General features: G+C 45.1%; 11 protein-coding genes across 11 annotated transcripts; 4 read left to right on the top strand and 7 right to left on the bottom strand.

Moving 5' to 3' along the window:
* Positions 1-27: 27 nt before the first annotated feature.
* Positions 28-563, bottom strand: V1516DRAFT_671879 (VOC family protein). The gene is made up of 2 exons (XM_066921648.1): positions 424-563; positions 28-348 (listed from the first exon to the last, which is right to left on the bottom strand). Exons 1-2 carry the CDS (start codon positions 524-526, stop codon positions 62-64), a joined length of 390 nt encoding a protein of 129 aa, XP_066779304.1. The 5' UTR covers positions 527-563; the 3' UTR covers positions 28-61.
* V1516DRAFT_671877 (VOC family protein) lies at positions 564-1154 on the bottom strand. The gene is made up of 2 exons (XM_066921647.1): positions 998-1154; positions 564-936 (listed from the first exon to the last, which is right to left on the bottom strand). The coding sequence occupies exons 1-2, from the start codon at positions 1107-1109 to the stop codon at positions 647-649; spliced, it is 402 nt and encodes a 133-aa protein (XP_066779303.1). The 5' UTR covers positions 1110-1154; the 3' UTR covers positions 564-646.
* A 115-nt stretch (positions 1155-1269) lies between these two features.
* Positions 1270-4200, bottom strand: V1516DRAFT_218574 (OPT oligopeptide transporter protein-domain-containing protein). Its single transcript, XM_066918759.1, has one exon. The coding sequence runs from the start codon at positions 3957-3959 to the stop codon at positions 1431-1433; it is 2529 nt and encodes an 842-aa protein (XP_066779302.1). The 5' UTR covers positions 3960-4200; the 3' UTR covers positions 1270-1430.
* Positions 4201-5294: 1094 nt separating this feature from the next.
* Positions 5295-6263, top strand: V1516DRAFT_671874 (uncharacterized protein). Its single transcript, XM_066921646.1, has one exon. The coding sequence runs from the start codon at positions 5352-5354 to the stop codon at positions 5952-5954; it is 603 nt and encodes a 200-aa protein (XP_066779301.1). The 5' UTR covers positions 5295-5351; the 3' UTR covers positions 5955-6263.
* A 181-nt stretch (positions 6264-6444) lies between these two features.
* On the bottom strand, positions 6445-9407 carry V1516DRAFT_620109 (fungal-specific transcription factor domain-containing protein; the record flags this gene model as incomplete). The annotated part of the gene is made up of 4 exons (XM_066919473.1): positions 6445-6740; positions 6885-8670; positions 8836-9083; positions 9155-9407. The coding sequence occupies 4 exons, from the start codon at positions 9405-9407 to the stop codon at positions 6445-6447; spliced, it is 2583 nt and encodes an 860-aa protein (XP_066779300.1).
* A 1101-nt stretch (positions 9408-10508) lies between these two features.
* On the bottom strand, positions 10509-11539 carry V1516DRAFT_671871 (Arv1 protein). The gene has a single exon (XM_066921645.1). It carries the CDS (start codon positions 11431-11433, stop codon positions 10558-10560), a length of 876 nt encoding a protein of 291 aa, XP_066779299.1. The 5' UTR covers positions 11434-11539; the 3' UTR covers positions 10509-10557.
* Positions 11540-11625: 86 nt separating this feature from the next.
* Positions 11626-13412, top strand: V1516DRAFT_671869 (phosphatidylinositol-glycan biosynthesis class S protein). The gene is made up of 2 exons (XM_066921644.1): positions 11626-11753; positions 11802-13412. Exons 1-2 carry the CDS (start codon positions 11688-11690, stop codon positions 13302-13304), a joined length of 1569 nt encoding a protein of 522 aa, XP_066779298.1. The 5' UTR covers positions 11626-11687; the 3' UTR covers positions 13305-13412.
* Positions 13292-13971, bottom strand: V1516DRAFT_671867 (uncharacterized protein). Its single transcript, XM_066921643.1, has one exon. The coding sequence runs from the start codon at positions 13907-13909 to the stop codon at positions 13430-13432; it is 480 nt and encodes a 159-aa protein (XP_066779297.1). The 5' UTR covers positions 13910-13971; the 3' UTR covers positions 13292-13429.
* A 54-nt stretch (positions 13972-14025) lies between these two features.
* V1516DRAFT_218394 (uncharacterized protein) lies at positions 14026-15481 on the top strand. Its single transcript, XM_066918758.1, has 2 exons — positions 14026-15095; positions 15158-15481. Exons 1-2 carry the CDS (start codon positions 14141-14143, stop codon positions 15364-15366), a joined length of 1164 nt encoding a protein of 387 aa, XP_066779296.1. The 5' UTR covers positions 14026-14140; the 3' UTR covers positions 15367-15481.
* An 18-nt stretch (positions 15482-15499) lies between these two features.
* V1516DRAFT_671860 (S-adenosyl-L-methionine-dependent methyltransferase) lies at positions 15500-17115 on the top strand. The gene is made up of 4 exons (XM_066921642.1): positions 15500-15857; positions 15911-16205; positions 16266-16600; positions 16662-17115. The coding sequence occupies exons 1-4, from the start codon at positions 15597-15599 to the stop codon at positions 16806-16808; spliced, it is 1038 nt and encodes a 345-aa protein (XP_066779295.1). The 5' UTR covers positions 15500-15596; the 3' UTR covers positions 16809-17115.
* On the bottom strand, positions 16779-20305 carry V1516DRAFT_671856 (uncharacterized protein). Its single transcript, XM_066921641.1, has 2 exons — positions 19611-20305; positions 16779-19564 (listed from the first exon to the last, which is right to left on the bottom strand). The coding sequence occupies exons 1-2, from the start codon at positions 20267-20269 to the stop codon at positions 17113-17115; spliced, it is 3111 nt and encodes a 1036-aa protein (XP_066779294.1). The 5' UTR covers positions 20270-20305; the 3' UTR covers positions 16779-17112.
* Positions 20306-20359: the final 54 nt, after the last annotated feature.

Raw genomic sequence — 20359 nt, 5'->3', positions numbered from 1 at the left:
TATTGACTACGGCTTCTACACTACATATGAGTTCTTTCCGTGTCATTACTAGACAAAAATATTACACAATTCGATGCACAAATTCAATATTATGTCCATCACGATCCAAGACAAATGCTCCGTAATAGCCCTTTGCATAATGTTCTCTCAGTCCGGGTGATCCGTTGTCAGACGCACCTAATTCGAGTGCAAGCTTATAGAACTGATCGACGACTTGTGTCGATGGCGCCGAAAACCCAACATGGACCGATGACGCGGTAATCGGTGTTTTCGACTGCGAAATCAAAAACTTCGGAAGACCGCCTGTTTCTGGATCGCGGGATCCATAAGCGGCGAACTTTTCGTCGACTAATGTCTGTTAGTTAAATTAGATTCATAGATCAAGCCTACTGCTATCTGATTTGGAGTGGAGGGGTTTCCTACCAGACTCGAAAAGCAGTGCGAAATCCAGCAAGGCCAGAACCTTGTCGTAAAACTTGCGTGACTCGTCGTAGTCATTAACTAATACAGATACATGGTCAAACATGTTTATGAAATATCACAAAAGCTCGTTGAATTGTACGGATTTATGGTTCCATCAAGTTATGTATTCTCACGCTCTGTATTCTACTCCTCTATACCACCGCTATCAATAACAACACGTGATCTACTTCATCTCAGGGTCTCGATAAAGAAACTCGATATTCGATCCGTCACAATCCAAAACGAACGCAGCGTAATATCCTTTCCCGTACATTTCTCTGATCCCGGGACCACCATTTTCTTTCGCGCCCAGTTCAATTGCAGACTTATATGCTTCGTCCACGAGAGCCCGTGATCCCGCGAGAAAGCAGATATGTGCACTCGCCGTAGGCTCGGCTCCCTCCTGGATAATGAAGGGGAACACTGGTTTATCTGTTCCTGACGATGGACTGTACAACGCGTATTTCTCGTCGTCTGATTATTATTAGAATATGTAGTTGCTTAACTCAGATATTGAAATTTAGATGTCGCTTACCGTCAAACATTGTGGCAGAAACTCCGATCGTCTTTAGAACTTTGTCATAAAACTCTTTCGATTTGGAGTAGTCCTTCACGGTAATACCAATATGATCAATAACAGAGGCCATTTCAGTAATCTAAAATCTTTTATATTGTGGTGATTAAATTTGGTATCCTATTAATATTTAATGACAATCATGCTCTACATGGCTTTCTTCGACTTGTTATATATTATTCGATATTTCTCCGCGGAGTCAGCCGCGAAAATTCCGTGGCATTACTTTGTGATTGTAAATCAAGACTCGCTAAAACACCTGGCTGAAACGCAGCCATTACCAAAAAACAATGTCCTTACCAAACCTGGCCAATCTCCTGTTACACATCTTCATTAACCCTGTTCTCTCTCTTCTTCCTAAAGTTGCTCATCCTTCATCTTCTTGAAAGCAAAATCATGGATATTCTCCAAGAGCGGGCCCAAAATAGCCTCTTTCAGGAACAGCAAGTAGTGCCTGTTGCCCATATCCAGCCTCAATGCCTTCATTTAATACATTTGTTCCCCACCAGCTCAAATCAACATATTTGTACTGCACCGCAAAGAAGATAATAATCAGGGAAAATGCACAGCCGGCTCCTAATCCCGCCGAAAGTACATAATTGTACTTTTCCCACCAGCCCACATATCGCCGCTTGATATAGTACATAAATGTAAACGACAAGTACAGCCCTGGAGTATAATAAGACAAATTGTACGGCGCCCAAATATTCATACCATAAATCACCAGAATAGGATGTACAACAGGCGTGAAAATACGCGGGAAAAACCGCCGGCCAAAATAGAACGGCAATATTATCAGCGCACCAATTAAAAAACACCATGGCAAAATGGGATACATATGATTGAACGTCCGCGCAGGTCCAATTACTCCCCATACAATACTGGCAGAGAAAAAAGTCCACGCATTTGGACAGCTAAAGTAATCCTCTTGCGCAGAGTCACAGAAATCGGTGATATGACCCATCTGCCAGTTCAGCACTCCAATCGACACAATACATGAAATCAGGGTCATGAATAATTGTCCCCGAAAAACGGACCGCGGAGGTATTTTGGAATAATGCGCCAGTTTTAGATTTGTAATGTATGCCGTGGCTTGACCATCGATCACAACGCCGAAAGCCTTCAAGAGCATCAATGCTGACCCATTGCCTTGGTACATGTATCCAGATATCAACTCAGTCAAAATATTTAATCCCAAAACCGCGCCCGTCGTTGCTTGTAGCAAAGCTAGTGGAATCAAAAAGACAAAATTGATCACGATAACTAGTACAAATCCGCCAACAGAAGTCTCTGTGGGAAAGTGCGTCAAACAGACAACTCCAAGTACGAAGGCAATCACTAGCACACATAAAAACCACCAATCCGGAACTTCCTTAAGCCGACTCATGTAGTGCATGAATGGATCGTCGAACTTTGTATACGACATTCGATATGATCGCCGGCGGAACAAAGACTTGAAAATATCTTGAAATAAATCTATAAGCGATCTCCAATGCCATAGCAACGTCCAAATTATCAACGCTGGATATATGGCAAAAAGCGAGCCATAATACATCAGATACCCTGCAGAATAGAAGGCAGGCGAATATTGCTGGTATAGAGCTTCGTTAAAAGTACCATTAATCAAAATAGCACTGACATCGTACGAATCGCCAGTGTTGGATATAAGCGAATTGGTGTTGATAGGAATATAGGCTGTCCAGCGATAATTTGTGTAATACATTGCCAAAATGGCAAACGCAGACAAAAGCATGCCAATGTATTGATTGAAGTACGTGAAAAAGGGAGCCGCAAGTGGAGTTGAAGCACCAATGACAGACCAGTCAAAAGATGAAATAGGATTGAATCCCAGACCATAAAAAGAGCCAGTGACGGCCGCAAGATTAAAATTGTTTGGCGAAATCCATGTAAGCCAGTCAAAGTAGCTCAGCGCTGGAAATAGAAACGAGGGAACCCATTGATACGCAAATGAAATAGCCACAATGACGAAGAAGAACTTGTATCGCGTCCAGGTCCATCCATTGACAGGCTGGCTGTCGGCTGACGAGGGTGAAACTAAAGCTCGACTCAAGGCAAGAGTGGGTAATGATGTCGGCCAAACTGCCTTGATAGGATACACAGCCCAGCGGCGCAGAATACCGGCCATTCCATAACCAAGAAATTGAGTGGACAAGACAAGAAGAAACTGGTACCCAGTGGTGACATAATTGTGACCGTAAAAGAGCTCCGACTTTTGAACAATGATGTTGGCCTGAGTCACGTATGGAATGGAAATACCAGTTGCAAGATAGACTGTGCAGAGCATCTGCTCCTTATACGACCAAGGACCGTGATTTAAAGAATAGCGAACTTGACGAAAGGAAAAACCCCAGTCGGGTAGATATTCAAGAACTTTTCCGCAGGGGTAAATGAGCAATTGCATGATGTCGGTAGTGAGAGAGAACTGGGGTTGTCGAGTACTAAAGAATTGGTTTACACCGGCACCGATAATAGTCCAGATGACTGCCAGTAAATAAACACGGAAGGACTCTGGATCGTACGTGCTGTCTGACTCGTCGTCTTCTTCTTGGCCAAGAGGCGAGGTCACTGAGCGCACTTCTGAATAAGGAGAATGAAGAGCAATCAGTGCGGCCTCATTCTTGATTTGATTCTCGACATCGTCCAAATAAAAATCTGCATTCTTCTCTGAACACCTTTGCAAGAGACGCCGAATATGGTCTGAAGTCTCTTCAGAAAAGTTGGCGTCATCTGAGTGGTACTCGAGTGCCGATTTCAGGATGGAAATCGAGTCCTCTACAGACAACAAGTTCAGCTTCTCAGCGGCATCGGAAACGTCAGTTGCAGAGATGGAATCGGGAAGAGAGGTATCTGGGAATTCAAGAGGAATTGACTGTTTTTCTTCTTCCGAGTTGAGAGAGGCCATCCTGACGGCAGCTACAGCAGCAGAAGCAAGCGAGCTATGAAGACAAAGCAACAACTTAAGGACACAGATCAGAACAAAACAGAAAACAACGTACTCAAGGGGGTATTATATAAAGCAAAAAAACAGCAAGATTGCAAAAAAGTAGAAGAAGATTGCCCATCTACAGGCCGAATGACTGACGATGCAGACATTGTCATGCACGAGAATAATACTAAGAGCCTTTACGAGCGCGATTGTGACAGACGACAGCTCAACAGGGACTATAAAAGACCAACGAAAGCGATTGTGAGACGATGAACGTTGCGTCAAAGCAACAAAATAAGTGAAGGTCAAACGGGGCCGATATGGCGAGCAAATAGGCCGCAATTCGCTGTTAACTCGAGATCAGGTTTTGCGCTGCGTTTAGGCACGCGCAAGACAACTTAGTAGATAAGCTGACCTGGATGAGAATCCTAGTCGACATCCACATTAACACAATCTTGCATGTCTCCAGTCTTCTTGTTTAGAACGGCCAACAGAAATAAAAACACCCCGCTGTTGCACAGGCACAATCGCGAAAGAATAGAAACGCGCGCTAGACGCGCACTCTACTCTCCACCAGTTCCACCAGTTCCACCAGCAATACTATCTAAACAACATTACCACCAAAAAACCTACACGGACTGGGAATATCAGTGCTCACGTGACCAAACATGTGACCTACGCTCTGTGTATGTAAGCAGTGATGTAAGCAAGGATCTGCGCGGCAACGGCGAAGTTCCAGAAGAGGAACAAATTGGACGTGGCAGAGTAGCAACACAACGACAAGGAAAGGCGTCAACGAATGGAACCCCTGGAGAAGAAAACGGGCTGCCGAGACCAGAGACCAACACTGAACGAGTCCACTGAACCAGTCAATTCACTTTGATCGAACTTAGAGTGATTATGCAGATAGCTTTAAGTATTATTAGCAATTTTCCCAGCAGATCATGGCAATCAATTGTGCAAGATGTGGATACCTACGATCTAATGTCGATACAATGAAGTCTCGCCACGTGTTATCAGAAAGGGGACCCTATAACTCAATATCCCTTTACGTGTTCTGCAGCAAACTATTCGCAATGTCCTTCATATGCACTAGACTCTACAGCTATAGATACCGAATACCCGAACCATGTCCGGGCTGCGTAGGAATAGTGGCCGATCGGCCGCCAGGTCAACGTACAATATATCATTGTGCTGTATGCATGCACTCGGGGCAGACTAATCAGATCACTAGATCAATCACCGTACCTCCTCGGGCAGCGCCAAATTCACACTACGTGGTCAGGCGCCGTCCCTTACGAGAAAACTCAATTGTGTTACAAAATATCATAAAGCAAAACAGCTTGATTTAGTCGAGCCGATTTGTCAATGACAAGTTCAATTCAAATATCAACAGAAGAACATTTACCAACGTCCACCCTGGTTTCCACCATACCCGCCCTGCTGACCACCTGGTCCACCGAATCCTCCGGGACCGCCAGGTCCTCCAGGGCCTCCAGGACCGCCGAATCCACCCTGCTGACCACCAGGACCTCCAAATCCACCCTGACCTCCAGGACCTCCAGGGCCTCCGAATCCACCCTGACCGCCCTGTTGGCCGCCGTATCCTCCCTGCTGGCCGCCAAATCCTCCCTGGCCGCCGTGGCCTCCCTGCTGGCCACCATAGCCACCCTGGCCACCCTCGAAACCATCACGGTTGTTACCGCCATAGTTGCCGCCCTGCTGGCCGTGCTGCTTGTTGTTTCGGTGCTCGTCGACCTTGTCGGCAACATACTCAGTGCCTACGGCACCAGCAATAGCACCGCCAATGGTTCCGAGGAATCCATGTCCGGATCCCTCACCGGCCTTGTGGCCAGCAACAGCACCAACAATGCCTCCGATGAGATCCTTGCCGTAGTGTTGCTTGTCACCATTTCCACGCTCGCCAGAGTAATCGTCGGGACCCATTGTGTGTATAGTAGTAGGGCTTAGAGGTGCTAGTATAGAAAGATGTGTTTTAGACTAGAGTCTGTATGAATCAATGATCCTGAACAAAGAAATAGATAACACAATCCTAAGTATGCTGACGGGCGATCTCTGCCTCTTTATACTGCGCTCTCGCTCGCCTTCTCATGGTCCTCGATCGCCTGCATCTGCCGACCTCCGCTCATTTCAGGGCCATACTCCACGCACAGCCACAAGGGGGGCACAGCGAACACGCTAGCAACCCTGACGCGTCATTGCAGCCACACAGTGCCTCGCCCTTAAAACGGGGTAATCTGCACCGAAACAACGCCACACGCCGCACTCGGCGCAACGACTGGCGGCGTATGCGCTCTCCTAGCTGTGCTACAGAACCTTTTACGTAATCGTGTCTGGACAAATATTGTGCAGCTCTCTGAGTATATGTATCAACAATATAACTACAACTAGACAAACAATGTCGATTCCAAAATAAAACAGAAAAAAATACAGCCTGAACTCACTCATCCGCATATTTACGACCGCCCCGGACGTTCTGCTCGATACGACCTAAACTTCGTTGCACACAGCAGCTAAGAACCCCACAAGACTCGACCGCTAGTTGGCATTTGCTCAGCCGTAGCGTCGATATCACCATCCGAATAAGGCTCACTGTCCGGTTCATCGACTTCATACTACCCAGCTCTCGCGGACTTCCAGCCTGACAAACTCGTTCCAGAAAGGCCTGTCCGTTCTCCATCGAAGGAATCCGCATCTCTTCTTCCTCACTCACAATCAGTTCCCTCGCCGCCAGGCCTGCTCCAGAGCCAGCAACCGGTCCAGACGCACCTCCTGGTACTCCTGCTCCGCTTGGTCCTTGTCCTCCTGGCGGCCCTCCCTGGCCCTCCCCGACTGGCCCTCCTGTTGCTCCTACTCCTCCCGCTACAGTTCCACTGCCACCTGCTACTGCTGCGGCGGCTGCAGCTGCCTCTCGGTCTCGGTCTCCGAGAATCGTGCTTTCCGGACCCTCTAAACAATACCCATAACTCCATACGACCATAGCCGCGTGTGCAAGAATATTAGCCTGGTGCACAAACGCTAGCCCTTCATATCCATACCACGCGTTTGTCGTCAACAAATCACCAACCATCATCGCCTCGTATAAACACCTGGCAGAATGAAGTACGGCCGCCGGCGCACGCTCACTAATCGCCCAGTCCATCATCCGCCGCTTCGCGGCTATGAAGTCCTGTTGGCGTGTAGGCCGTCCGACAACCTTGTGCACGCCACAGAATATCTGGAGGTCGTATATCGAAACCCTCATTGATATATGTGCCATATGCCACAATGGCCCAACCAAACGTTGTAATTGTCGAGACGATCCCATCGTGCCTCCATTGCCCGCACTTCCATCGCCCACGTTGTCTCCACTGTCCGCTGGATACCGTCGGTCATAGTCTGCCTTCCAGAAGTCCATCGCAGGCGCAAGCGTCGTCCGCCACGTCTCTCGGAAGGCTCCCCATCCCAGCGACGATATCTGTAGATCCAGCTGCTCCATCTGGTAGCTCAGCGACATCAGCCCGCAAAGTAACACTACGCTTCCAAACCTGCCCGTGTCTACGCTCTGCTGATTCAGCAATTTCTTCAGGGCCTTCAAAAACGGCATTGTAGGCATGCGTACAGCATGTGTCCGATCTCCTGGTACACTATCCCACACACTCTCGTCACATGGAAGTGACAGCCGAATCTCGTGCGTCGATAACACTAGCGAGTGGGCAAAGAGTGCGGAATGCGTAACATCAAGTATGAACGCCATGAACCCGGCTCGTTTCGCCATTTCGGCCTCAATCCATCGTTTCCAGATCTCGGAACTACTGTCGACGTGAGCCATAGACGAGTGACCAGAAGGGGTACTCGTAGCGGCTGAGTGACTCGATCCTATAAGCGTCGATCCTCTTCGAATAAGTTGTAATGTCGTAGCATGATGGATGTGAGCGCGCTCGTGAAGCTTTCGGGTAGAAAGCGCCTTCTCATAGACCTCCAAAATCAACAGACTCTGGATTATCCAGATTTTGGCTGGAGGATGAAACCCCGGACTACCAAAAATGACCCATCGTAAATTATCTGCAATCTTGATCGCCAGCTCCTGTGACCCTCCATAATGTGCTCCCATCATAATCATGCTCCATAACAGAGGACCAGGCGTACTATCAGCCTCGAATGATGGTCGATGGAGAATGGGATATTGGAAATGGAATCGATCCCAATATAGCGCAATAAATCTATGCAGGCTGTCTAGCTCCATATCCGGTTCACTTTCAAGGGATGGGATAAGTCCTAGAATATCCAATCGTTTAGTCTCAGACATGCTTCTAGCTGGCGGGGGACTAGGAGGAGTGAGCATAGTCGGCAGATCCATTGGCGATTCAAACGCGCTGTAGAAGTTCGATGGCAAAAATAAATCCCGAGCATTAGACAGCATACCGTCAGAAAACAGCCAGTTTATTAAATCAGTTGTGTTGGAAGAAACTCCTGCAGCAGGAATATTGCCTGTACCACCACTTCGAGCACTGCGAGGGCTGACTCCTAAAGGTGAAGCTCCTATATTACTTGAAGGTCGAGAATTAGAAGCAGAAACACCAATAGGAGACATGACGTTCGCAGATTGTGATTGTTGTTGTGGGTGGTGGTGATGTGGTGGCATAGGAACATGGGGTTGTGGGGGTAGACCAGGAGTGCCAACATACTTAGCATGATCTGCAACCAATCCATAGGCAGACGGAGACGGAGTGTTTGTGCCATTCGTGCCTAGAGGAGAGCGCAAAAAGTGAAGAGGAGAGTTGATATCTGGCATGGCAATAGTCGTATTAGAAGCAGAAGACATAATATCTGCAGCAGGTGAATCCGCCACTGGATTTTGGTGGCGATCGCTGGAATCGATTATAGGCAATATTGGCATTGGTGTAGGAGGTGGTGGTAGTGGTGATCCGTAGGTTCTTGATATCGAGTGATGTTCTTCAGCAGAAGCAGCAGCAGCAGCAGCAGCAGCATATTCGTTTCGTCGTCTATGGCGATCCAGATGACGGAGTTTGAGATCCTCGCGGACAAAGGACTTTGAACAACCAGGCCAAGAACAGTTAAAAATCTCTTTCGGCGCATCTAAGACATTAGAAAAAGACCTTTCAATCATAAAGGACTAACGGGACCGACAAAATAATAGAAACACTCACGATTTAGTTGGTGGCGAGCCAGATGCTCTGACCGAGTGAATCGCTTCCCACAGCTATCTATCTCGCATTCAAATACTTTTTCAAGACCTTTTCGAGATCGCCTTCGCTTTCGTTGGTTGCTGGGCTGGTCATCCGTAGACTGAATATTTGCAGAAGTGCTGTTTCTGCTTGCCGGCGTCGAATTTTCTAATTTGACGTTACTGCTATCTGCATATCCGTTCGTAGGAGTGGCCGCATGAAACGAAGACGACATGATCTCTGAAGCATCGGTGTGGATTAGGTGATGGCCATTAATAACAGTTCTGTCATCATGCACTGCAGTCGGGTTCAATACCTCCGAAGAAACAGAATATCTAGGACCAATGTCACTTTGGACAGCCGACGAAGGACCTGACGGAGTCATGCACGGCGTGTTGACGGTCGTCGCAGTAGAAGCCGGCGCACTTCCACTGGTGCTGCTGTTACTGCTAGTGCTATTACCGCCGCTATTTCCACTAGTCGCAGCCTTGACGCTGCTGGTGTTGATACTGGTACTATTGCTGTTGCCGCCGTTCGAATCCGGTGGATATGTGTTGTAGCGGCCTGCGTCTATTTGGCCCGAAGTAGCAAACAAACCAATCTGAGCCGGACCTGGCGTAGAAACGTGAGGGTGGATCGGAGCAGAGGACGACGACAGGGCCATCGAGGCTCCGGTAAGGTCTGAAGGCGAGGGCCCACCAGCGCTATTACTGATCGCTACGGAATTCATGGTCTCCGGACCACGTTCGTGCGAAGCAGAAATGTACGCAAACAGACGCAACCTGTATGTCTCGTGTCTGTTCTTTCTACCACTCGAGTCGTAAAAATCCGCCAAATCAACTCTGTCTGTTTTTTTGCTCTTTTCTGACCTCTTTTCGCTCTTAAATACACCTGAATCCTCGGTTGCCGTTCACTGTCCTTTTGACCTCTCCTTAGCTGGGAAGCGGGGACCCAGAGAGGCCACTCTAGAGCCGCGCGAAACCTACAAAACCTTGTTTGGCTATGCTGCGGGGGAAGGTAGGCAGTATGTAATTACGAGGGGCTACTACCAATAGCTGCGTCGGCACGTGAGTACATCACTGCACACTACTGTGTAACGGTCTGCTGCCCCAGACTTCCCCACACTGTATGAGATATGATTATATAAAACTCTCCTAGGCAGACAGTATTTTGAACTGTAGGAATAGATTAATATGATATTGCATTCTTGGATTAGTTCAAAAATATGGGAATTATGTGAACAAAACTGTTTGAATCGAATTTTGGGACATATTGGATATACCCAGATTTGTAAGATATGATTACATAACCATTTTATGTAATCACATATGCTATGTTCAAATTGTAGAGCTCTATTAAACTACACAATATCTTATCTCATGCATTTATACAAACGGAAACAGGCCCCGTAAAAAAGTAAGCTCATCTTGAACCATGCTTCCAACACCATTACCACCTACGACGATCCATATCAGTAGCCGAGCCACTAGACGTCGGATCAAGACGGCCAGGGTCATAAGCTCGATTGCACGAAGATGGCCGCACATAAGAACGATATCCAGAGCTTCAACTGTGCTCACATTAACTGCCCAGCCTACCGCCTTTGCAGCGGCTGGAATGTCATAGCTCCAGATTACCATTAGCATAGGGAATAGTTTTGTAGCGGACGCAATTAGGAGAGCAATCGTGATGGTGTTTGGATCGTATTCCGAGTCTTGTAATACATTTGTGTCGTCTGCAACATTCTCTTCTCTAACGTTGTTTTTGTTTCCATTAGGTTGCAATCTCTGTTTTGATCGGGAAAGAACTGCATATCGAGCAAAAAACCGCAGCACAATGTGGGTGACAAACGTCTCGGTCAAACAATAGGCTAAAAAATAGAGATACTGTGCCAGCACCGGAAACGATAACACTTTCTTCTCTATCTCCGAAGAGTCTGAATTATCTCCTATCTCTTCTCTCTGTACATTTGCCTTTTCCACCTGTGCCCATGTCAAATAGACATCGAACAGAGCAATGAGTACAAACGTGCGACGGACCGTCGAATGTAGATGCGGTGAAATTGCCAGCCGGTTGAATGCCAAGTGTCGATATGCTTGCGGTTTGATCAACACAAGATCTATGAATATTAAAACGCTATCATGTTCAATATATTTGTCTGCAAACTTGTTGCAATTGGGACAAGCTGTTAACCGAATGTTCTTGGACGAATATTGAGTGTACAACGAAGTCACTGTATGAGCACACTCTATGCACATCATCTTTCAATGCTGTGAGTCGGCTAATTTTTACAGAATGTCAGTTATTTGCCTTTACCCATCTTCGTATGAAAATAGAACTCTGTATTTTCACTTCTGCAGAGTAACTAGCAGCTGAGAGAGGTACAATTACCTTGAAATATCAACATGTCCCACGTGCTACTTCTCGAGTCGCGTTCAGTACTGCTCCATTGATCTATACTTCTTACTTCGGATTCAGTTGACTAATGCGTGATCTCAATTGAACGTCTCGCGAAATGAATTTGCCTCCGGAATCGTCAGAAGTTGTTACTGTTCGACGAAGGGTCATTCTGTCTTTCTGGGTAAGAGAGCGCGTGTTCTGCTGCTAACCAAGAAATTAATCATAACAGGCTGTTATCATATTTCTAGGATTTCCTTTGTGGTATCAAACCACTGCCATTCACAGGACTCCACTGCCACTGGAAGAAATATCCACGCTCAGGGAAAGTCTGAGAGACTATGTGGAACTTGGACAGACTGGAATCAGGATCTCAGTTAGTTTGGCTCCTTCCTGTCTTACTCGAATCAGCAGCATAGAAGATGTCGAAGCCAGCCTAAGGTTATACACCTCGTTGTTCGATTCAGAGTCTGCAAGTGGCTTATTCTCCGTGAATCTAGAGAAGTATGGAAATGGACGGTATAATGTAGAATGCGTGGAAACAAAAACGGTACCACCTCCACATTCAAGAGTTTTTGACCACGATATGTTACGAGTGTTCTTTTTGAGTGATACTGCTGATCTTGATCAAGTCATAGCTCATGGCATTGCGGACGCATTTGCAGAAGACTTTTTGTATTTCAATACTCATAATTTAGGCTCCCAGGATGATGTAACTATTGAGCTGGGAGAATCCATATTGTCTCGGGGATTGACTTATGCTGATAATGCTCATCTCTCGTTCACCCTTTTGGTAGCTCAAGACAGTACAACCACAAACGACGATCTTTCAGTATTTCTGTCCCCCTCCTTCCAAGATTTTTGGAACACGAGAATAGAGTCTGCAGTTTCCGGATTCAAATCCGGAGAGCTCGGCCGATATCTTTCAAAAATTACATACGACTCTGATATGAATTTTCAGTTCATTTTGAACGAGGACTCAAATGATTGGTCACATTTTGAACCGGGTGCAACGGCTGAGATGTTATCTAGTTTATTAGATACTTGGGATATCGAACCAGCGACTCTTGTTTCATCACAAAGCCATAACCATGATGATGCTCGAGTCTTACAATTTGTATACTTTGTTCTTCCGCCGGAAACAAATACATCCCGATTCAGTTTCACGGTTGCTAACTGGGGTGGAGTATTTGTTTCCGCAACTGTAAACGAACTAGAAGTTTTACATGCGGTCAAGGTATTTGAAAAGCAAATTGATAAATTGCTAGCACCTGTGTCGTTCGAGATGTATCCTTCCGCTTCCTCTACGACTTGCCGTAAAATGCTACCACAGCGACATGAATTTTCACGTATAACTACACTTTTAAGTCTCCGGTCTACAGCAGAGACTTTAGCCACTTTGGTTCATCTTGTCACTTCACTGACTGAGATGGCAGTTCCGTCTGTAGTTCGCGATCTCGCAGATTCATCGATCGAAGAATGGAATTGTGCTGTGCAATTGCTAACAAATAGATCGTTTCTTGACAGATCTAGCGAACAGCAAATGCTACAGCATGCATCAGCGGCCATCCGATATGCGAAATTAGCTGTATTTAATCGAGATGCAGTTCTGAATATGTTTGTTCCTTTCGAACATAAGATCGCCGTGTATCTTCCTTTACTGGGGCCTGTTTTTGTTCCCTTGATTAGTGGACTGAAGCGAGCCATTACAGAACGAAAACGGCAACTTGTTTAATTAATAATATGTACATTTAGTGGCTGCAAGCAACATCAACAGGAACAATACAGTGTTGTTTGCAGCATGTGGTTTATTTTATATTTCCAAGAATTTCCTCCAAAAGAAGCATAGAATCAAAGTAGTCACATATACTGGAACTCACCCACCAAAGAGTTCCCGTTCCACACATACGCTTCCGCAGGCACGTAAAAGGCAGGAACACTCTCACTCTTTACGGTACATTCAAGTCTAAACTTTGTCTTTCCTTCTTCTTCCCAAGCATCGAACGTGGATAGTTTCTCCATTGGTAGAAAAAGCAGGCGGCCAGTGACTTGATCTCCAGATGTGCGGACAAGGCACGAATTTCCTGAAGCAAATTCAGGATGAAACACAGAATAGCCTGGGAGTTTATAGAGAGATTTAGACCAATTAGCGGTCAAATCACCAAATACATGTTTTGGTAGCGGGGTATATGATAGAGGAATGAATATAACGCGTTCATCAGGGTATTCTGGGATTCCATCGATGGAAATGACCGAAATCGGAGTGTCTAGCACATCGACGGGAGATTCGAGACTTGAAATAGGAGAAGAAGAAGAACTCGAGCTTGGAGAACTCTCCATAGTATGCTGAAACTTCTAAAATTTGGTTTACTAGTAACTAGAAAAATTGCAGAATAATTTTGTCAACCTCATTGTCAACCAGACTGATGTCAGACGCGTCTATTTACAACTTTACGTTTCGGGATCTTCACGTGTAGAGGCCTGTCCCAACTCGATATCGAAGTTTCATCCGGCAGTACAATTTTTATATCAAACAGATTTGACTTAATTATACTGCAGAAAACCGAAATAATGGTGATTCAATCAATTTCTCTCCCAGAAAGGTCTATCTGGAATTTTGGAGGAGTGATTCACAGCCTAGGTATTTCTGCGGAATCATTAAGCTGGGCCAGATTAAGTTCTGGTGAGTCAAGCTCAGCTCCCTTTCTCGGCCTCGGAACTCGGCAAGGAATCACATTATTGTCGGCAATAAATTCCAAACGATGGTGTTTGTCCCGAATGGTGGATATTCACGTTGGATCTGCTACATTATGTCTGGAGGTTCTCGAGATCCGCGCCGGCACGTTTGCAGTTGTCTCCGCGCATGCGGATAATTCGATTCGACTACATCTCGCTGATTTCAACAATGAAAAAGGTGCAGCGATTGAACAAATTTCCGTGTTAAGCGGTACATCCGGCCATATTTCACCAGTGACCTGTCTATCAGCAACCGTGAGATCAGATGTCATTTGTAGCGCGTCTGCAGATGACAATCGGACTCTTATCATTTCTTCAATATCGCTAGTCACTAACGAAGAATTCACAAATGCGATCAGTTTAAAAAATATTGCTTCCGAACTAGTTTTTTTTCCTGAGTCAAATGCTCGAGTTACTGCTTTGGCGGTTCTTGAAGGTTCTCGGATCTCCGTGTATGACTGCGAATCTGGTTCCTGGCTGTTGAGCGTTTATAGCGGATCTATAACTTCAATCTCTACACTACTCAGCCCGCTAGGGTCACCGTCATTAGTATCATGCGACTCCAAAGGCTGGAAAGTATTTAAGGGTATTATCAGTCTTGGAGCCGACACAGCCAGTAAATTATCCGGCGGGTCTGGATACACTGTCGCCAATGATCAAGGCGTATTTCGGAGTAGAGATGGATATCGTTTAATTCCTAGCCACACGTTTGCTTCGGGAAAATTGATAGTAAGGATAACTACGGGTAAAAATGGATCGGTAACCGTGTATGATGTTGATTCCGGAGACGGTACGTGCACTTCCACTTTGGCAATTCCTTCGAATGATCGAAAATCTTTTAACAGTATCTAGAATTTGGTACGGATTACCCCCTATCATTGAGCAGACCGAACGTGATTGCCGCTGACATAACTGCGAACGGAGGAGTAGTGGCGCTTGCAATCGGCCAAGAGCTATTTGTCATTCCGTTGAGTCAGAATACTCCTGGAGACCATTCTGCAACTGGATATGAGGAAGAGAGTTCAGAAATATACCGTGAACGGCCTCGTTTAATGCTTTAATAAAGCATTCACCTACGTTGCCCTCAAATTAAGACGAATATTATACTGTCTTGTAGATTCGCATTGAGCGCCATTTGTCCCAGCCGTAATATCCCAAAAAATTTGTAGTTCTTCTTTCTGACCAAATCTCTACCTAATATCTAATTTCATTTGGTAATACCCAGAAAATTATCAATTCTTTTGCCAGATATTCTGACAAATTTATTACTTTTAGTATATATCGAATCACAATGGCTTCATCTGGTTCCGCAGATCCTCATTCGACCGGAGAAGATGGCTTATCTTTTAGCGAACGGCATTACTTCTCTTCGTATGACCATTTTGGAATTCATGAAGAAATGCTGAAGGATGAGACGCGAACTTTGTCGTACAGAAATGCCATTTATCAAAATAGTCATATGTTTAAGGGAAAAGTCGTGTTGGACGTTGGCTGTGGTACTGGCATTTTGTCAATGTTTGCTGCGCGCGCAGGAGCCAAGCATGTTATTGGTGTAAGTCACTTTTTACTTTTTTGCAATGTGGGCAGCAATATTGATATGTTCAGGTTGACATGTCCTCGATTATCGAAATGGCCAAAAAAATTGTGGAGATCAACGGATTCAGCGACAAGATCACTCTCCTAAGAGGCAAGATGGAAGAAGTTGTCCTGCCATTTGAGAAAGTTGACATCATCATCTCGGAATGGATGGGCTATTTTTTACTTTATGAAAGCATGCTGGATACTGTTCTTCTTGCTCGAGACAAATATCTAGCCCCGGGGGGACTTATATTCCCAGACAGAGCAACACTACAGATTGCTGCGATCGAGGACGGTGACTATAAGGAGGAAAAAATAGAATGTCTGTTTATTTATATTTTAGTTATCACATTTGTGTTCTCGAAGCTAATACTTTTTTAAGTTTGGTCTGATGTCTATGGCTTCGATTATTCTCCTTTCAAAAGCGTCGCGCTTACCGAACCACTCGTCGATACGGTCGATATGAAAGCTGTTGCTACTGATTTCTCTACTCTTCTTGACCTTGATTTGTACACATGTACAAAAGAAGACCTAGAATTTTCCGCTGATTTTTCGGTCCGTGCTCGACGCAATGATTTCATCCATGCGTTTATCGCATGGTTTGATATTGAGTTTTCAAAATGTCACAAACCGATTCGATTCTCCACTGGTCCTCATTCAAAGTATACGCACTGGAAGCAGACAGTTTTCTATACACAAGAAACCATCACCATTAACGTAAGTGATTTCAAGTTCTTCTGGGTCTGGAAAAGAGACAGGATTCTGACTTTGTGAATAGCATGGCGAAACTATTGAGGGTCGGCTGACTAGTAAACCTAACGCAATTAATCCCCGGGACTTAGATATTGCCATCGATTACAAATTCAGTCCTGAATCAGATGAGTCTCGAGGAATCACTGGCCACATGGAATACAAAATGTGCTAAGGATGTTTAATATAATTCTTTCCAATCGCTTGAGATTAGCTCCTGCTAGATCCGACGATTAAGTGACATAAAATTCATCAAAACCAACTAAGTATATATTATGTATCAATAGGCGTTGAGAAGAAATTTTAGTTTGGAGGAACGGCATCATCGATAATTGGGATTTAATAATATGACGATTTGAAAGTAAAGCTTCGATTAGTCTATCCATCTTGTTCATGTGATATTTTGTGTTTGGCTGTTGTATTTTGTTCTGTAATTTCAGCTTCGCATAGTAAGGTAATTAAAGTGCTCTATACAAACGTCATTCTACTGTATCAGATTGTTTCCGGTAATCTTGATTTAAAAACCGGTAGATTTTAGACGCTGCTTCCATACCAACACTTTTTGCAATTTGATCCAAGGAAAGCGAACACAGTTGATCAAAGTTGTCGAAATCTTGTAATAACGATCTATAGTTAACTGCTGTGACTCCAGGAATTGCCATTAGCATATCTTTTGCCGACTGATTGATCAGTTGCTCTTGTGGTAATCGTGAGGGATCTGATGAAGTTTCGGTACCGATATTGATGGCACTTAGCGCGTCCGGTTCTTCGTGGTTGTGCTTCAAGTCTAGAAACATCGACACCGTGTACGAGGGACTAGGCGACCAAATGATTCTCAGATTGGGAAACGCCAGAACAAGCAATACTAGATTTGCGTGCACGTCATTTGCTCGCGATACATCTTGAGAAAGCGCGGAATCAAGACTCACCCCAGAGTCCTTCTTTGCTGATTTTGAACCACCACCCACACCACTGGCGCTAGATTTAATCTTATCGAAATCAACGCTGCTATCAAATTCGATGAGAAGAATTACAGTCTTGTAGTACTTTGTCATTGCCTCCACTTGGCCAAAAAGTCTTCCGCTAGGAAACGACTGAATCAAATCAGGAATACTTTTTCGTTCGACGCAAATGTCGGGTGATAAAATGTAGTCACCCACAAGTAACTGCGCAGGAATCAATTCAATTCCTCTCCCATGTAAAAGCGAAGGTAAAGAACTACGAATTTCTCGCATGTCAACAATAATACGTGGTGGACTCGAGCGAACTTCTAATCGACCACCGCCAGCGATGCGAGTGTTTACAGTTCGTAAAAACTTCTCTTCAGGTGTAGCCAACTCATCAATAGCGGTCGACATCGTCATGGCCATATTCCCGCGCTCTCGGATGATTTTCGAAAAAGCATCTTTCTCTTTCCGTACAGTGCTGAGATACTGTTGCTCTTCGACCGAATCTCCGTAATACATAAAGTAGACTTTGACATCATCCACTTCCGAATATCCAGCTCGGTCCGCTCGAACAGTAGCACGGTAAACTTCGATTCGCCGAACGAATGAGGCATCAGGTTCGTACATTATGATCACTTTAGGCCGTAGTTGATCTAAAAGTTCGTCGTCGGCATCTTCATTGTAAGACCGGATATCTATAACATCGTTCATCTCAAGCAAACCGAATTCTTCATCTTCTTGATAGATTTCCTGGACATCGCCCTCAGCATTGACATCAGCACCTCCATCTTCACCTCCAGCATTTTTGTCGTCGCTATTTTCAACGTCAATAGTGGTCTGATACGTTGTGAAATTGCCGAATCCATCGTCGTCTCCTTCGATCGTAGCCGGAGCTGCAGAATTGTCCCTACTTGAAGTAGAAGCAACAATCGACCCACCTCGAACTCTTCGTCGCTTGTTTGGCGGTGGCACCCTTCCTCGAAAATCTACTGTAGAATTACCAGACGGAGGAGCAGCACGGCCTCTAGCAACAGGAACCTGGTTCCTCTGAGTCGATCTCTGACGTTCCTGGTTGCGCTTAACCGAATCGTGTTTCCAAGAGATATACTCCAAAAATTTATGTCTCAACATGATTTGTGCTTCCTCAGACGGACTAAGCAAAGCAGAAGCAGAGTCAGCATCGCTGAATATAGATTGAATTTCTGGATCATTAGATCTATTTTTTGCTCGTCCACGCGCCATCAGATAGTTCTGAATTTGATACACAGTCTTATCACTCTGACACATGATCAATGTAGCACCTGGATTTGAATCAGCTGGGTTTGCTGCCGCTTCAAGTGTGACTTCATCGAGGATATCGCCTAGTTGCTTCCATTTTGGCTGCTCTTCAAATATAGGAGTGATTCCAGGTGGACAACCAGACATAAACTCAGGGACCAAGCCAGTATTGGTTTGCAATTTTTGAATCTTACCAGAATATACACGTTCTTTACCCCTTGAATATAGAACGTCGGCGGCATCTGTCACTAGCCACTGTGAGCCGGCAAAATTTGCGGATGGCGCGTTGTTTTCGAGAATTGTATCCAAAGATTGCAGAAATGATATACAATCTTTATTGTACAGAGAAGCAAGCAAATTTCGTAACAACGCAACATCTTTTAAACTTCGTCTTGTGGTCGCGCGAAGATTATATGCAACAGGATCAGTATGATAATGCATTCTCCGAATAAAAGACTCTTGTAGCGCGCTTTCAACAGTCCACATGTCATTATCGTCAAGATCCAGTCCTCGATTCGTAATACCCGACACGGTTTTCAAGCCTCGACGCAAATCACGAACGCAATACTCTAAACATTCTAAAATTGCAACTTGAATATCTTTCATAATCGGGGTCAGAGCAATCTTAATTTCAACCACATCTTTTACTCGTTTATGCCCAGGTCGTTGAGGCGGCTCTAAACTTTCAGCAACTAAGACTTGAAATCTGCTCTAATTAATAACATTAGCGAATTGCAAATACTCCAACACACCTCGGCCAAATCGAAGCCTTTTTAAGAAAAGACGCCTTTAGAATCGTTGCCAATGGAGATAAACCCGTAGTGAACTGATCTGGTTTGTCTGAGAAGGCTTTTATGAAACCTGCTTTGTTCTTCTCCCGGAACATTCTCAGCACAAACGATTCGTTCGAAGTTGCCGTCACTCTTTCAGCATGAAATACAACAATGCCGGTAATTTTCTCAATCGGCATGATTCCTGACAGCATGTCCACAACTAGAATACGAGTTGTCACCGCATATGATCCAATGCCTGAGCTATACTTTTTTTCTCGCTCGTCGATAGTGATGCTCTCTGTGTTGACTATTGTCAATCCAATTCCAGGGTCCGACGATCGCCCACCAAGACCAAGTGTCCGATTCGAAGCTGACAATTCTGCGATTGCAGAACCTAGCAACTCGAGATCCAATGGCTCAGCATTCATTAATATGATCAACCCGGGTCCGGACGCATTACAAGCATGGATAAAACTCGCTGCAATTCGTATAAGTCCAAGGCCCGGTGCAATCACAACCAAAGCATCTTCTTCCAGGAGTTCGCTGACTATTGTTTGCTGGTATTTGAGGCAAAGATTCAGATGGACTTCATTATTGCCTCCTTGCACATCTCCAACAGCGTCGCCCGAGTTGCCCATATCATCTAGCTTTTTTGGTTTGTCTGCTAAAGTACAACTTATCAATGAATTGAGAACTAATTAAAATACCAAATAGGAAAATAAATCACG

The sequence above is a fragment of the Lipomyces oligophaga genome (assembly GCF_038497815.1).
Source record: "Lipomyces oligophaga strain CBS 7107 unplaced genomic scaffold V1516scaffold_2, whole genome shotgun sequence".
Lineage (NCBI taxonomy): Eukaryota > Fungi > Ascomycota > Lipomycetes > Lipomycetales > Lipomycetaceae > Lipomyces > [Lipomyces] oligophaga.
The sequence above is the reverse complement of the archived record's forward strand: the minus strand, read 5'-3'. Positions and strand labels throughout refer to the sequence as shown.

Coding starts and splice junctions, on each gene's coding strand:
- V1516DRAFT_671879 (XM_066921648.1), bottom strand. CDS start 526: ATGTTTGACCATGTATCTGTATTAGTTAATGACTACGACGAGTCACGC. Junction 349..423: donor CGCACTGCTTTTCGAGTCTG/GTAGGAAACCCC, acceptor AACAGACATTAG/TCGACGAAAAGTTCGCCGCT.
- V1516DRAFT_671877 (XM_066921647.1), bottom strand. CDS start 1,109: ATGGCCTCTGTTATTGATCATATTGGTATTACCGTGAAGGACTACTCC. Junction 937..997: donor TTCTGCCACAATGTTTGACG/GTAAGCGACATC, acceptor AATAATAATCAG/ACGACGAGAAATACGCGTTG.
- V1516DRAFT_218574 (XM_066918759.1), bottom strand. CDS start 3,959: ATGGCCTCTCTCAACTCGGAAGAAGAAAAACAGTCAATTCCTCTTGAA.
- V1516DRAFT_671874 (XM_066921646.1), top strand. CDS start 5,352: ATGACAAGTTCAATTCAAATATCAACAGAAGAACATTTACCAACGTCC.
- V1516DRAFT_671871 (XM_066921645.1), bottom strand. CDS start 11,433: ATGATGTGCATAGAGTGTGCTCATACAGTGACTTCGTTGTACACTCAA.
- V1516DRAFT_671869 (XM_066921644.1), top strand. CDS start 11,688: ATGAATTTGCCTCCGGAATCGTCAGAAGTTGTTACTGTTCGACGAAGG. Junction 11,754..11,801: donor GGGTCATTCTGTCTTTCTGG/GTAAGAGAGCGC, acceptor TAATCATAACAG/GCTGTTATCATATTTCTAGG.
- V1516DRAFT_671867 (XM_066921643.1), bottom strand. CDS start 13,909: ATGGAGAGTTCTCCAAGCTCGAGTTCTTCTTCTTCTCCTATTTCAAGT.
- V1516DRAFT_218394 (XM_066918758.1), top strand. CDS start 14,141: ATGGTGATTCAATCAATTTCTCTCCCAGAAAGGTCTATCTGGAATTTT. Junction 15,096..15,157: donor TGATGTTGATTCCGGAGACG/GTACGTGCACTT, acceptor AACAGTATCTAG/AATTTGGTACGGATTACCCC.
- V1516DRAFT_671860 (XM_066921642.1), top strand. CDS start 15,597: ATGGCTTCATCTGGTTCCGCAGATCCTCATTCGACCGGAGAAGATGGC. Junction 16,206..16,265: donor TAAGGAGGAAAAAATAGAAT/GTCTGTTTATTT, acceptor TACTTTTTTAAG/TTTGGTCTGATGTCTATGGC. Junction 16,601..16,661: donor AAGAAACCATCACCATTAAC/GTAAGTGATTTC, acceptor CTTTGTGAATAG/CATGGCGAAACTATTGAGGG.
- V1516DRAFT_671856 (XM_066921641.1), bottom strand. CDS start 20,269: ATGGGCAACTCGGGCGACGCTGTTGGAGATGTGCAAGGAGGCAATAAT. Junction 19,565..19,610: donor AAGGCTTCGATTTGGCCGAG/GTGTGTTGGAGT, acceptor TAATTAGAGCAG/ATTTCAAGTCTTAGTTGCTG.